The sequence below is a fragment of the Petaurus breviceps genome, unplaced genomic scaffold (assembly GCF_028583685.1).
Source record: "Petaurus breviceps papuanus isolate PSGF00001 unplaced genomic scaffold, PetGlider_PUasm1.0 90701, whole genome shotgun sequence".
NCBI classification, from domain to species: Eukaryota; Metazoa; Chordata; class Mammalia; order Diprotodontia; family Petauridae; genus Petaurus; species Petaurus breviceps.
Window position 1 is genome coordinate 2,540,413 of NW_027187316.1, and position 17,051 is coordinate 2,557,463.

The following is a 17,051-nucleotide window of genomic DNA, read 5'->3' on the forward strand; positions in this document are numbered from 1 at the left end:
GGAAAGGGGGGCAGGCTGGGGGGGGAGGGAAGTTGGAAGCACCCACTTTTGAAAAGGGACGGGATCAAAGTAGAGAATAGAACAAGTGGGAGGTGGGATAGGAGGGAGGGAAATATAGTCAGTCTTTTACAATATATCTACTATGTTATTGTTTTGCATTAGCCACACATGTACAACCTATACTGAACTGCTTATCTTCCCAGTAAGGGTGAGTGACAAGGAAGGAAGGGAATGAATCTCGAATTGAAAGTTTTAAAATCAAATATTCAAATATATATATATATATATATATATATATGTGTGTGTGTGTGTGTGTGTGTGTGTGTGTGTGTGTGCGTATAGATATATATACATATATATCTACATACACACACTATTATTAATACCATCTTACATATAATTGGGAAATAAGATATACAGGCACTGAGGAATAGAGATCCACTGGAAAAGTAGAAAGGCATATGGGAGAAAATATGGGAGAGAGCAGATTGGAGGAGGGGATATCCTGTAGGACTGCTATTTTGGGGCGGTGGGTAGGGGAAAAACGGGGAGAAAATTTGTAACTCAAAATCTGGCAGAAACAAATGATGTAAATCAGAAGTTAATAAAGCATTAAAAAAAAAGTCTTGCTATAAAGAAGATCAGATGTACAGCAACACTGAGACAATTTGATTGAAAAGGTAGAATAACCAATAATTCAAATAATGAATCTCAAAGATTTCCAGAATATGGCTTGCATTCAAAACCAACTATGACAATATAATCATTTCCATTTCCTTAGATTCTAGAAGACTAATTTATAAAACCATTTCCCTCCTTTTTAACTGGTTTATAGTATCATAGAATTAGGGAATTCAAAGACCATCTAATCTAAATCCCTTGTTTTATAAATGAAGTACCTAATTTCATACTGTAAATTAGTGAATTAGCATTCTGATTTATATATGAATTTCTATTAAGTTTGGCAACTGTGCTTAGTTTTATCACTGAACATTTAGAGATCAAAGTATCTTAGAACTATAATAGATGGTGGAGGTCACACTGTCTAATCCATTTTCACAGAGAAGGAAACAGAGGCCCAGAAGTGAATTCAGATTGTGTGGCACAGTGGATAGAACACAGGACCTGAAATCAGGAAATGTGTGCTATATTCCTGTTTCTTAAAGACACTTAAAAGATGTGTGATCATGGAGAAGGTACTTAACCTCCCAAAGTCTCAGTTTTCTCACTAAAACAGTGGTAACAGTATTTGCATTGACGCCAACTTTATGGAGTTGTCACAAGAAAAGCACTCTATATGTTTTATTCGTATTACTAAATAGCAGAGTTAAAATTGAAACCTAGTCCCTCAGTCAAATTCAGTGTTCTCTCTCTTTTTAATATTTGTTGTTTGTTCTTCATTCTCAAAGAGGACCATGACATCAGGAAGGTGACGCCATGACATGCAAGTGAACTGGATTTAAGTGAGGGAGGACTGTGCAAAGTCACCCACCTCACTTTCTCCTCCAGTCATCTGGGTCCAGTGCACAAGATATGGATCAGGGCAACTGGAAATAGCCCAGGATACAGTGTAGGACCTTGGCCTTTTCAAGCTAAGATCTTTAACAGGTCTCAGTTTGACTGAGGCAGTGTCCATTCAGTGATTAAGGCTTAATAAAAAAAAAAAAATAGATCTGGGAGAGGAAGACCTTCAGGGTTTCTGGCCAAAACAGTAACAATTGTTATTTACATTCATTCTGCGCCAATCAGGGCTTGAACAGTGACCAACTAAGGTTTGGGGTCTGGAACCAAAGTGATTTGGGGTTAAGGCTGCTCTTTAAGGAAAAAAAAAAAACAACCAAAAAAAGGTTCAGAGAGTAAAATTTACATTCCCTTTAAGCAGAGCAACATAGGTAAGAGCGTGATACTCTATGTGAAGAAGGAAGAAAGAAAAGAGAAATACACACAAATATCATGGCTTACATTACTTGAACAAGTTTCAAAATTTCAAGGACAAGATCAGAATCTTTGTTTTGTTAGAAGATGTAGAATGTCTAAAGGAGAGTGAGGATGGGGTAGAAGAGACAAGATGTCATCGAGAAGGAAATATGAGCAGAAAGGAGGGCAGAGACGACAGAAAAAAATTTCACTTTCACAATAACAGTGTTCCTGGACAAATAGAAGATATGCCTAGTACTAATTCATATTCTGTTTGGTATCTCATTTGTAACTATTAAAGACCTAAATATTAAAGATAATAGACAAAATACTATAGGCTAAATGTCATGAAGCAAAAAGCATACACCACTGGACTTCAGAAGAGTTACCATCCACCGCCAAGAAATAACATCCAGAAAGCCTGGTAGTGGCAGAGCGTTAGGCAAATTTTGAAAGTATCTAACCAAAACTCTCAAATTTCCTACACATTTTTTTCAGAAATTCATTGATTCTGCTAGAGAACATGCCATTTTAATGGCAGGGACAGAAAAAATGACAGTTTAAATAAATTCACATCCTATGACTTTGTTGTTTCATACTACATCAGTTGAAACAGAATAATATGTTTTCACATACCCGGACCCTTGGAAGGAGGAGGTGGCTTCTTTGGTTTCTGTTGAAATAAATTAGTAAAAAACATATTAGTACATGGCCTTCTTTATAAAAATTCAGAAGTATTATTACCGAAGTACGGGGAAAGAAAAAGGGGGGAGATAAGGTAGTGAAGAGAGGAAAGACAAGCTTCCTCAACTGGAGAGCTCCTAAAAATTAACAAAAAGAGGCACAGTGAGAACTTGCCAACTGTACAATTTTATCCTTGGTCAAAAATCAGTTAATGCTTTCAAAAGTTATTATTCAGGAATATAAGCAAACACAAATAGTAAGGAGTAGAATTGAAATGAGACCTTGTTACTTTCAAGGTAAACATGGAATGATAAAAAGTTATTATCAGATAAAGAAATACCAGATTATATGATTATGTAAGGGTAGCACCTGTGGGTGATGTTAAGCTCAAGAGTATGAACATATCACTGGGTAGCTAAAACAGAATAAAGAAGTAGATCATGTGAACTGAGTAGATTAAGGAACTGGGATGTTAAGGTATTTGAGGGAGTATCAATATGTAGCTGAAATGTCTTAATGAGGGGAAGAATTTGGGTAAAATGACTGTGAGCTAGACATTGAAGAAATGGTGGAAGAAAAGAGAAGAGTCCTAGGGGTCAGGTAGATAATGGACATCAGGATATGTGTGTGACATAAATAGCATCAACATCATCAGAGAAATCATTGAATGATGGTGACAGAGGGAGAAACTGGAAGTTGCGATGGAAATCAAGGGATATTTTTGAGTCCCCCTCTAGGACCAGTGAACCAAGATTATGAATGAAAGTACAACCACAACTAAAATGGGTGACCAGGTCACCAGGAGGGATATAGATATCAGTGAATGTCAGAAGATTGAAAGAATAAGAAAAGGATGAAGAAGTCAGGGGTTCAGAATCATTGGGATATAGAGAATAAGGAGGTAAGAGGATCCCTGCCATTGAGCAATAAGTCCAAGTACAGCAATTATTTAGAAATGAAACTACAAAAGTCTATCACTATGCAAGACATTTCTTTTCCCACCATACCTTTTATGGTTCATTAAAATACCAAGGCAAGACCTTGGACAAAATTAGGAAATCAACCATTTGGGGTGTGTGTGTGTGTTTTATTACCAAATCTTGTTCTCTTTCTCCCACTCATTGATAATCACTGCTATGCTATGGTTTAAAACCTAATCCACTATCAAGATTGGAAAACAACTTATGAGTCATTTACACTTGAGGTCTGATACCCATATAAGTCTGTCAATGGGTTACCTTAATCATGCATTTACATTTTAAACCTTTAAGCCTTATGAGTGGTCTCCCCCATTAGAATATGAGAATAGGGATGGTTTTACTATAAATATATTGTTATCCCCTGTGCTTTGCAAATACTAAACACTTAAAATGCTTCATTTATTCAATGCAGAATTTTTAAAGCTCTATGGCTCCTTCCTAAACTTTCTATTCTTTTTATACCTTGCTTCTAAGCATTATATAATCATGCTAAGTGGTCTAAAGCATAGAGTGAGGGACCTGGAATCAGAAAGACTCCTTTTCATGAATTCAAATCTGGCCTCAGACACTTAACCCTGAGCAACCTTGTTTGCCTCAGTTTCCTCATCTGTAAAATGAGCTGAAGAAGGAAATGGCAAACCACTACAGCATCTTTGGCAAGAAAACCTCAAATGATGTCATGAAAAGTCAGAAACAACTGAAAATGACCAAACTGTGATCTAGCTATTCTAACCCCTACTCGCAATTCCTCAAGTATAATATTCCAATGTTTTATATGACTGCAAATGTATAATCTATGTCTGGGTGCTTACCGTCTCAGGGAAGGGGTTGGGAAGAAGGGATAGAATTTGGAACATTGTTTTTAAAAATTGTTTTAATATGTAAAACAAAACAAAATAATATAAAAATAAAATGTGTGTGTAAGCATTTAAAAGAATGACATTCCATCTTCCCCACTTCTTGTTAATTTATTACCTTTCCCCCGTTCCTGAAATGCTCTCCCCCTCCTCACCTTTCTTTGTCTCTCAAGTTTCTCTGGGTGTTACTTTAAGAGTGAGTTCAATGGGGCAGCTAGGTGGCACAGTCAATAAAGCACCAGCCCTGGAATTAGGAGAAGCTAAGTTCAAATCCAGCCTCAGACACTTGACATACTTGCCAGCTGTGTGACCTTGGGCAAGTCACTTAACCCCAATTGTCTTGCCTTCCCCCCTCCAAAAGGAAAAAAAAAAAGCATGAGCTCAAATTCCATTTTCCACAGGAGGTCTTCCCTGGTCCTTCTCTCTGCACTATTAGTGCCATCCCACTGAGATTATCTTTCATCTACTTTGTATATATCTTCTCTGTATATAGTCATTTGCATGTTATCTTCCCAGTTAGAATGGGTGCTCCTTTAAGGCGGAGACCAGTGATTTTGCCATTCTTTATACAGGGTGTCCCTAATATCTGGATACACAGGCAATCTCATTAACTATGCATATTTTCAAGAAATGAAATGAATGAAATTTTCAACATCATTTTATTCAATTAGCATAAATGAAATTTCATAGGAAGACACACACAGAGGAAATCTCATTAATTAATTAAAATTAATCTCATTAATATGGAAAATAGTCCCCAATAGTCAATTAAAGTTTTTATTCCATATGAAACTTTCATGGCTAAAATTTATGCTAATTAAATAAAATGTTGAAAATTTCATTCATTTCATTTCTTGAAAATATTCGTAGATCAGATTGCCCATGTGTCCAGACTTTAGGGATACCCTGTATATTGAGAGCTTATCACAATACCTCAAAATAAAGTAAGTACTTAACAAATACTTCATGATCAAAGAAAAACTAGTTAATTAAGGCACCTATATTAGAAAGCACAAATGAGTTGGTTTAAAAATCACACAAGGTAGTGAAAATGTTGGCCAAGTTATAACTACTTGTAAAGTGCTTTGCAAACATTAAAATGACAAATAAATGCTAGCTATAATTATTAATGAAGTTTGGACTTGCCACTGAGCCATCAAGAAAGTAAATCCTAAAGTCAATTGTAGAGAGTACCACAAGAGGGCAGTATTGCTCATTTTCCTCTTCTATTGATTTTGTGCGCATATACATGACAGATAAAATCTAAGCTTTTTGATTTCAAGGACTGTTTTATTTTTTGTCTTTTAGCTTACCTATATCTTATCTAGCTGGCTCTTCCTTGTAATTCATTATCCATGTTCACCCCCTTAATAGTGAGCATATCATCATAATTCTGCTCTAGTCCCTCTTCTCTATCTTCCCTTTGCTAGTAATCTCATTATCTTCCATGGGGTTAAATTATTATCTCTCTGCAGATGATTCCTAGATCAGTAATGTAGTTATGGTCTCTCTTCTTCTAATTCAATGTCCTATAGATATCTAAAACTCAACATATCTAAAAAAGATTTCATTGTCTTTCCTTCAAAATCTGTCATTCTTTTTCAAGATTCCAGACTGCAGTAGAGGGAATTGCTACCTTATAGTCCCCTAGGTTCATAAACTTGTAATCATCCTTGACTGTTTACCTTCACCAACCATAAACAATTAGTGTGCCAAATCTTATTAATTCTATCTCTACAACATACTGGTAGGTCTAGCATAAGTATTCTTATCCTCATTCTACAGATAAGTAAACTGAGGATCTAAGTAGTAAAGTGATTTTGTCCATGGCTAAACAATTGGCAAGCGTCTGAGGCACAATTCAATTCAAGATCACCTAACCCCAAATCCAGCACTTGTTCCGTGAAGCCATGACACCTCAGCAAAATGAAAGTGATAAATGGGGGAAGAAGAGAGAGGGGAGGCAAAGAAGGAGGAAGAATTTATTAAGCACCTACCATTTGCCAGGCACTGGGCTAAATGCTTTAATATTACCTCATTTGATCCTTTCAATAAGGTTTTAAGGACATATCTGAACTCAGATCTCTCTGACTCCCGGTCTAGTCCTCTATCTACTATGCTACCTAGTTTACAGCAAATGTGGACAACATCTAGCTCAAAAATTTCAAAATTAAGGCTATCAGTGATCTGTGAGGGTCTTCCTTATGGCCCAAAACTTTTTTTTTCCCCATGATTAGAAAGAAAAACTTGAAATAGCACCAAATAAAGATAAACTATTTAAGTGATTTACAAAAAAGATGTTAGTGATTAAATGCCCATTTTAAGAAACCTCCAAGGGGGGCGGAGCCAAGATGGTAGAGTAGAAGCACAACCTTCCGGCTCCAGCTTCCACCTTCCCCAATCCATGTGAAAACAAACTTTGGAGCTGCAGAACCTATAAAATGACACAGAGAAGCTAAACTCCGGCTGACGACAGCCCAGCAGGCCAGCAGGAATCCAGCTAAATGCTCTGGGAGCTCAGCCCAGCACCAAGCCTAGGCTTTAGCCCCAGGGCAGGCCTGACCAGCCACCTCCAGAGGGACTCCAGAACAGCAGCAGCGGTGGCCGTTTCCAGATTTATCAACACATAGATGCGAAGGACAAGGTGAGAGGCCAGTGCAGTCTGGACTTTGGGACCAGTAAGTGGGAGTGCATGGCTTTTACCCCCAGGGCGAGAAGCCGATGAGATGCCCACACAACCAGCCAGAGGCAAGTGGCGGCTTCAGCTCCTGGCCTGCAGAGTGTAGGGGGACCAAGCACCAGTCTGAGGGGTAATCACTCTTGCTTTAACTTTCTTGGATCTGGATTGCAGTCTAGGGTGGAGGTCCTGGGGTGTGTGTCCAGCTTGCCAAAGCGTGTGAGACCTCAGAGAGGGCACCCATCTAATACCTCTGGAAGCTTAGAAAACCCCAGCATTTGGATGAAAGCTCCCCTGTCTGGTGGCAGAGTCCTATTGTGGCAAAAAGCCCAAAAGTCAAGTAATTGAGTGGCAAAATGAGCAGGCAAAAGAAACAAAGCAGACAGAAGATTCCAACATCACACTCCTATTTTGGGGACAAGAAGGAGCAAGGCATGGAACAGGAGGAAAACAGTGAAGTCAGAACTTCTGCACCAAAAGCTTCAAAGGAAAATATAAGCTGGCTACAGGCCATAGAGGACCTTAAGAAGCAGATAAGAGAAGTGGAGGAAAAATTGGGAAGAGAAATGAGAACAATGCAAGAAAATTATGAAATGAGAGTCAACAGCCTGACTGAGGAAAATAATACCTAAAAAAACAGACTGACTCAAATGGCAAAGGAGGCTCAAAAAGGCAATGAGGAGAAGAATGCCTTAAAAAGTCAAATTTGCCAGATGGAAAAAGAATCTCAAAAGCTCAATGAGGAGAATCATTGCTTCAGAATTAGACTGGAGCAAATGGAAGCTAATGAATTTATGAGAAATCAAGATGCTGTTAAACAGATCCAAACAAATGAAAGAATAGAAGGCAATGTGAAATATCTCATGGGAAAAACCACTGACCTGGAAAATAGATCCAGGAGAGAGAATTTTAAAGTGATTGGACTACCTGAAAGCCATGACCAAAGTAAGAAACTAGAAATCATCCTCCAGGAAGTTCTCAAAGAAAACTGCCCTGATGTTTTAGAACCAGAGGCAAAACAGAGGTTGAAAGAATCCACCAATCACCTCCTGAAAAAGATCCCAAAAAGAAAACTCCTAGGTATATTATAGCCAGGTTCCAGAATTCCCAGATTAAGGAGAGAATATTACAAGCAGCCAGGTAGAAACAATTTGAATATTGTGGAAACACAATCAGGATAACCCAGGATCTGGCAGCTTCTACACTGAGGGTCGAAGGGCTTGGAATGTGATATTCCGGAGGTCAAGGGAGCTGGGATTAAAACCAAGAGTCACCTACCCAGCAAAACTGAGTATCATGTTTCAGGAGAAAATATGGTCATTCAGTGGAATAGAGGACTTTCAAGCATTCTTGTTGAAAAAACCAGAGTTGAATAGAAAATTTGACATTCAGATACAAGAAGCAAGAGAAGCATGAGAAGGTAAACAGGGAAAAGAAATCATAAGGAACTTATCAAAGTTGAACTATTAACATTCCTACATGGAAAAACAATAATTGTAACTTATGAAACTTTTCTCAGTAGTTGAAGGAATTAGAAAAAATATATATATATGTCTATATATGAGGGTATATGGGCATATGAATACATATGTGAATGTGTGTATATATGTTTACAGGTATACATAGATAGAGGGCACAGGACCAATTTAACAGGAAGGGATGATACTTAAAAGGTGAAATTAAGAGGTGAGAGGAATATAATGAGAGGAGATGGGGAGAGACAGAATGGGGTAAACTATCTCATACAGAAGAGGCAAGGGAAAATAGTTAGAGTGGAGGGGAAGAATAGGAAGGCAAAAGGGAATGGGTCAACCTTATTCCCATTGAACCTGGCTTGAGGAGGCAGTGAAATACACACTAAATAGGGTATCTCACCCTCTAGGAGAATGGGGGGGAAGGGGATGAGAGGGGGGATGATGGAAGGGAGGGAAGTTGGAAGCACCCACTTTTGAAAAGGGACGGGATCAGGGTGGAGAGTGGAGTGGGTGGGAGGTGGGATGGGAGGGAGGGAAGTGTAGTCAGTCTTTTACAATATATCTACTATGTTGTTGTTTTGCATTAGCCACACATGTACAACCTATACTGCACTGCTTGTCTTCCCAGTGGGAGTGGGTGACGGGGAAGGAAGGGAATGAATCTGGAATTGAAAGTTTTTAAATCAAATACTCAAATATATATATAAAGAAACCTCCAAAATGAATCTAGGAAACTGTAAAACAATAAATTGGGAGATGATTATTCATGCTAAAGGATCCTTTGTGATTGATTTGCCTAAAGTCATATAGATAGTACATAGCATAGCTGGGATTCTAACTTGTCTTAACTAAAAATCCAGTGTTTTTCCTGACAATACCAGTAATTTGTATAGTGTAGGAGTTAGTTCTTAACCTGGGGGTCTATAAACTTGTTTTTTAAAAATATCTTGAAATATATATATTTCAACATGTGATTTCCTTTGTAATCCTATATATTTTATGTTATGTACTTCAAACAGTCTAAGACTGAATCTGTCATCTTCATCAGACTTCAAAAAGGATCTATAACACAACAAAAAGTTAAAAATTTCTGATCTTCTGCATTTAAATGTTTTGATTTGCAGTAACTTAATCTGCACGTAACTTTTTCAGGTACACATTAGCCATGTAACATTATTGTGTAACATATTATTCTTTTTAAAAAAAGAATTTTTCCATGAAATATATATTGTGAAACATCTTAACTTTACTTGACTCCTTTCAAGGCTAAGTTCATGTCCTACCTTCTCCAAAAAGCCTTTCCTGGTTCCCCCACTGATGGTAATGTTTTTCCCTTTTCAGATTTCCTTCAATTATTCTGAATCTATCTTGTATAAATCTATAGAATTTTACACTTTATCTCTTGGATGGCAATGACTGTTTTCCCCCATTTCTGTGTATTGCAAATATTTGGCATAGTATTTGTCACATAGTAAACAAATTTATACTTGCTACTATTGTTTTGCAAAACACATATTTTTTAGCATTATTACTAAATAAAATTTTAAGTTTTGTGAAAAGAATCACGTATACTTTTTTTGTATCCCTCACAGAACATAACATACATGGTATCAAGCAAGCATTACACACTTAATAATTAATCATTTATTAAGGACCTACTAAATTAATAGGTTCTAAGCTAGGTGCTAGGGAAACAAATTTAAAATTGAGACACTGACCCTGCAGTCAAGCAATTTCAATTCTACTGGAAGGTTGTGAGTGACTGAAAAAATACCACCTAAATGAGAATGAGCCAAGATGGTAAATTAGAGGCAGCAACTCAGATGTACCCTCTCAACATTCCCCTTCAAACACCTTTTTTAAAAGTCTTAAATAGAATGTCAGGATAAGACATTTTTCTAGCCTAACACAATATAGGAGGCTGGTAGGAAAGATCTGTGACACTGGTGTAGAGGCTGGCCTGGAACTCACGCAAGAGAAGCACCAATGACAGAAGTTCTCAGGTCAGAGATGAATAGGGGGTCAGACAAACTGGTCAGAAAGAAATTACGGGGACCCTTTGCTGATATTAGGTTTAGTTGGCACTGTTTGGCATCTCTACTGACCACAGTTCTGAGACATATTTCTAGGGAGGAAGGGAGTGCTTGTGGTCCATTCAAAAGTAGCAGGGGCCTTGGTTACAGTTCAAAGGCAGAGAGGACCACAAGGACTTGTGGACACAGGAGAGGAGGGGACCTGGTAAGAGTTCCAAGATGAGTGCTAGAGCGTACAGTTACAAAAAAGCAACGGCCTTTGGATAAAGACGGGAGAGCACAGACCAAGAAAGCAATAACCACACCTTTACCTGGATCAACCCATCTTGGAAGAACCAAAAACTTGAAGACCCCTAGATCTAGCTCTGAAAACAGAAGCATGGAAAAAGCCCTTAGCTTCACACAGTGCCTCCTAACTCCAAAGTGAACAGAGACCAACATTAACATAAAGTTTAAAATCAAGAAAGAAAAAACAACAACAAATTTCACCATAAAGAGCTACTATGGTGGCCAGGGAAGGCCAGAAGATGACAACAATGATGACTACCAAAAAAGCCCCAAAAGAATCCCTGGAAGCAATGAGTGGTAGAGGAAAAACGTAAAAATTGTGCAAGAAACAGGAGTGATGCGCAATATATATATATGAGAGGGGGGGGGGGGGAGAGAGACAGAGACAGAGACAGAGAACAAACTAACAGCTTGGTAAAAGAGGCACAAAAAATACTGAAGAAAATAACACCTGAATAAATACTGAAGAAAATCGTGTTGACTTAATGGTAAAAGAGACATAAAAATTCACTAAAGAAAAGAACTCCTTAAAAGTTAGACTTGGGCTTATATAGAAAAAGAGGTACAAAGCTCACTGAAGAAAATAATGCCTTAAAAATTAAAGTTACTAAAATTCTAAATTAGATTAAATAGAAATTAGAAAATAAAAGATTAGAATTCAGCAAGTGGAAGCCAATGACTCCATGAGACATCAAGAAACAATAAAATACCCCAATTGATAAATGGTCAAAAGATATAAACTGGCAGTTTTCAGAGGAAGAAATTAAAGCTTTCTATAGTCACATGAAAAAATGTCCTAAATCACTACTGATTAGAGAAATGCAAATGCAAACAACTCAAGTACCACATCACAGCTAACATGACAAAACAGGAAAATGATCAATTTTGGAGAAGATGTGGGAAAATTGGAACACTAATGCATTATTGATGGAGTTGTGAACTGATCCAACCATTCTGGAGAAGAATTTAGAACTATACCCAAAGGGCTATAAAACTGTGCATACCTTTTGATCCAGCAAAACCACTACCAGGTCTGTATCCCAAAGACCATGAAAAAAGGAAGAGGACTCATATGTACAAAAATATTTATAAGAGCTCTTTTTGTTGTGGCAAAGAAATGGCAATTGAGGGGATGCCTATCAACTGGGAAATGGCTGAATAAGCAGTGGCATATGAATATAATGGAATACTACTGTGTCATAAGAAATAGTGTGTAGGCAGACGTCAGAAAAGCCTGGAAATTGGGCAGCCCGGTGGCTCAGTGAGTAAGAGCACCAGCCCCAGAGTCGGGATGACCTGGGATCGAATCTGGGTTCTGATACTTAGCACCACACCCAGAAATAACTGGCCGTGTAACCTTGAGCAAGTTGCTTAACCCCGATTACTTAAAAAAAAAAAAAAGCCTGGAAAGACTTGCATGAACTGATGCTGAGTGAAGTGAGCAGAACCAGGAGAACACTGTACACAGTAATAACATTTTGCTAGGTACTGAGAACATAACACAATGAATAAAACAATCCCTATTTATCATGAATTTACAATCTAATGGAATGGGAGAAATAAGCACATAGAAATACAAAGTTAACAAATATATACAAAGTAGACCAAAAAGAGATAGTTTGGGGAGAGCACTGGAAATTGGGGGGGCAGGGGGGAGTCAGGAAAGACTTCACATAGATGATGGTGCCTGAGGTGCAACCTAAGAGAACAGACTATTAAACAGGGATAATTGAGGGTAAGGAGGGAGTGCACTCTAGGCATGGGGAAAGATCAATGCAAAGGCTTGGAGGCCTAAAGTGCTGTGTGTAATGTGCGGAGGGGGATTAACGTCTTAGGAAGATTTTTTAAAAGGGTGAGACCAGGTTGTACAAAGCTTCAAAAGCTAAATGGAAGTGTTTATGTTTTATCCTATAGGCAACAGGAAACCACTACACAGAAATTAGAACTAGAAAAGACAAGAATCCAGTATAATTCCTTACTTTTTGTTTTGTTTTTGCTCTTTTGGAGGGCAATTGGGGTTAAGTGACTTGCCCAAAGTTACACAGCTAGTAAGTGTGTCAAGTGTCTGAGGCCAGATTTGAACTCAGATGCTCCTGACTCCAGGGTTAGTGCTCTATTCACTGTGACACCTAGACACCCCAATTCTTTACTTTTTTACAAAAGAAATTGAAGTAAGAAGATTTTAAAGGACCTTCCCTAAAGGTAGCAAAGTAGAGTCTGGATCCTAATGCAGGTAATTAGACTGAAAATTGAGTACTCTTTTCCAGGATACTTTTATGGGGAGACAGAAAGAAAGAGATGGGGGGAAGAGAGGGGAGGAAAGGAGGGAGAGAGAGGGGGGAAGAGAGGGGAAGGAGGGAGGGAAAGAGAGGGAAAGAGGGAGAGGGAGAGGGAGAGAGAGAGAGAGAGAGAGAGAGAGAGAGAGAGAGAGAGAGAGAGAGGGAGGGAGAAGGGAGGGGAAGGACAGAGAGAGAGAAAGAATAAAAGCACTTAACTGATGTATTTTTACAAAGGTTGACTGTCACTCATAATTTTAAAACATAATTTAGCCCTACCTTCCCCCCTCCAAAAAAAATTTTCAACATATAAATCTGGCAGCTTCACATTACCATCATTCAATGACAACACAACAACATAGTCTTTTAAAAATGCTGGCAAAATATATGTGCTTTAACTGAAGAATTTTAGTCAACCAAAAACACTTTACTTACTGGAAAGTCCTTATCTTGTTCGTGTATCTGAATAGCAAAGTTGTCTGGAAACACTCCGTCTTTACCATTAAGTTCACCTTTCCACCATCCTACTTCTCCAGTGTCCTAAAATTAAAGTAAAGGTTACTTATTACTCAGGATAATAGTACCTGATTGAATTGAACTGAAATTGAATTGAAAAAGAATAGGTAACTTTCTAATTCAGTACTTTTATTTAATTCTATCAAGTTTTTACAAATAATTGAACATATCCTGCACAGAAAATGATCAAACATGAGACCTTCTTCTAAAAATTATTGTATTACTATAGATGGTACTTAAAGCATAACTAAAATAAGAACTGTTTGTTTCTATTGTTTTTAATAGGGAAAATAATGATAAATAATAAATTCACCAGACTAAAAGAAACCATTTAAGAGACAAGTGAAAAAGAGTTACTCTAAGAACAAATATTTTTATCTATTTTCTGTTATTTATTAAATTATTAAAACAATTCCCAAGACCAATGTTTAAGAACATTTTTTTCAAATGTAGGAATTAGAGCTATCAAGTAGCTTGACCAATCTATTAGACTTGTTTTCCTCTAAAGTCCTTAAGATTAAAATTCTGAAAAAATCCTAGAATAGAGATCATTATGAAATCCCAAAAGTTTTCAGGTAATCCATTATCCCCATACCTAACACATTCCAGACAAATGGAGTAAAGTTATTTTAAAAGGAAAATAAATATTTGAAAGATAGTTTAAATGTCTGTACATTTGAAAACTCTTTACTTCCAACATACCATATGTCAATAGCATTCCTGTTCACTACATATAACCCATTCTTCTAGGCAAAGTGATACTTTAAAATGGATTAGCAACAAACTGGTATAGGAAAAGAAATGAGAAATAAAACAATATATAAGAATATATGAAATGAGAGGAAGCATTATAACAAATTGAATAAGCAAACAGAATGTTAGACTAGTCTTAAAAAGTCCATTAATTTCACCATTTTAGCTTTTCAATATACTAATAATAGCTAACATTTTTTGTCACTTTAAGATACAAAAAGTATTATACAAATATTACTTGATTGGAACCTCAAAAAAAGATCTTGAAACAATTACTGTAAGTCCTTCTTTTACAGGTGAGGAAGTTATGGATGGTACCTTAACAAGGTTAAGTGACTTGTTCACAGTCATATACATAGTAAGTATTGGGGGTAACATTCTGATCCAAGTCCCTCCTAAATTCAAGTCCATATCCTCCCTCTCCACTACACCTTGCTATTGTTTAGAAGAAAACACAACTAGCATGTGGTATATATAATGATAAATACCCTAAGTATACAATGCCTTCTAGGTCCAGGAGGGAAGATATATAATATTAAAGAGGTTTCTCATTTGTCTGCCATTAATTACTACCCACAAAATTCGAGTAGGATGATGTTAAAAAAAAATCCAATCCAATAAAGATAAATCCAGGTATTATATCTTCACTCCCCCAATTCACAATCAAAACCACTGTAAAGGCACCAAAACTGGTAGTGACTAGAAGGAGGCAATAAGTAAAGTGTAGGATTTCTGACCAGACTATTCCAATAAAACATTTAAGAGCTTTTGATGATAGCAGGTAAGGAGACAATATTAATGTTACATAATAACAAAGAATTAAAATATATTATTAACTATATTTTATGTATATATTTTATATATTTAAATATACACATATATTTTATTATCTATAATTATATTAATCAATAATATAAAAATAAAAATGTTACATAATTTTTTAAAAGATCTAAGAAATTACATGTTAAACTTCTAAATAATTAGATCACCAAGGAATCAGGGAAAAAAATAACCCAGGTTTTCAATGCTGTGTGCATCACTAAGAAATATTAATAGTTAATTATCTAGATGACAGAAAACCAATTCAAAAACATGCAAAAGCATTTCAACACAATTATTTTGCAATAAAACGCAAATATACCACATGTGATGACAATTTATATTTGACATTATCTACTTGCCTAAAATCTTGTTTTTAAAATAATTTTATTGACATAATAAGTAAACACAAAAATTATAACTAGTAATAAATAGCAAAGACTTCAAAAGGTTCAAATTTGCTCCTTTTTAATGTTGTATCTTACATATGTACCTTCTCGTGGCACATTCTCTACCATGGAGTAGAACCTAAAGAATGGCACAATTATTTTATACTATTATGCTCTGAGTACACGGTATCAGGGACAAACTTATGTACCCTAGCTCAGTCAACCACTGAACTTTTAAAACACTGAGACACAGAGAAATTAACAGAGGCAACAATGAACATAAAGGAGATAAGTGAGAAGAGATGACTATTAAGTACAATGGAAAAGAGAAGTCTAATAAGCAAGGAGGCAATAGCACTGATGGTATTAATAGACAAGTGAGAGAAATGCTTCTGCTGCAAACTAAAAGTTATTCCATGAGTCAATAGTTAGAAAAGAAGCTTAAATCTTAGGTAAAACTAATCAGTATTATGGCAGTATAAAGGTTACCAGGGCAGGAGGAGAGAAATGGAGTCAAGAGGCAAGAGGAAAGCAGAATATTCTGGAGACATACAAATGAAGGGGATGAGAAAGGTATGTAAGTATTTAGTCTATGAAAATTTAAGGGATTATTAGAAAGATATTGCTATGAAGGGGAATATATATTCACGAAAACAGAAAGTTTTTGTTTATAGTAGTAAATTATCTCCCTCTGACAGTGGTATTAGAGGGCACAGTGGTGAAGAAGTGTTGGGAGGTAGCAAAAATAGGTAATAAGAACTTAAGGTGAAGTCAAAGGTAAATCAGACAATAGACACAAATGAGTATGGACAAAGGGAACTGAAAAACAGAGAAGACACACACACGTGCATACACATACACACACACATATACACGCACTAAAAGAGACATAAAACTACCAATGATATAACTGAAATAAGTAAATTTATAGGACACATTCCTTTCATAAGAAGGAAGTGTAATGACTCCCCCAGAAAACTCAACAATACACGAAGTGGTCTTATAACCACCTAAACAGGTAAATTTTACAGTATTTAAAAATTCACTTCAATGATACTGGCATTCAACTCCTTTATATATGACTTTCTAGAAATGCTTCTCTTAAAGCAAGGCATGAATGATATAGAGTCCATATTTACTTTTATTCAGAAGGTGGAAAAGGAAAATAATTACCTCCAGGAACCAAGTATGGATTGGTTAGAAGGCTTAGCTCTGCTTTGTACCAATCAAGAGATAAAACAGTCAAAATCCAAAATATAGGGGCAGCTAGGTGGTGCAGTGAGTAAAGTGCCAGCCCCAGAGTTAGGTGAACCTGCGTTCAGATGTGGCCTCAGACACTTCACACACACACACACACACACACACACACACACACACACACACACAC

At 36.7% G+C, this 17,051-nt stretch overlaps 1 protein-coding gene across 4 annotated transcripts in view; it reads right to left on the reverse strand.

Moving 5' to 3' along the window:
* Window positions 1-17,051, reverse strand: part of CD2AP (CD2 associated protein) — a 167,760-nt gene that overhangs the window by 60,685 nt on the left and 90,024 nt on the right. For all 4 annotated transcript variants that reach the window (XM_069065803.1, XM_069065802.1, XM_069065804.1 and 1 more), the window contains 2 exons: window positions 13,623-13,727; window positions 2,554-2,590 (listed from right to left, as the gene is read on the reverse strand). In XM_069065803.1, the coding sequence (XP_068921904.1) occupies window positions 2,554-2,590; window positions 13,623-13,727 (142 nt within the window). The remainder of the gene's footprint in view (window positions 1-2,553; window positions 2,591-13,622; window positions 13,728-17,051) is intronic.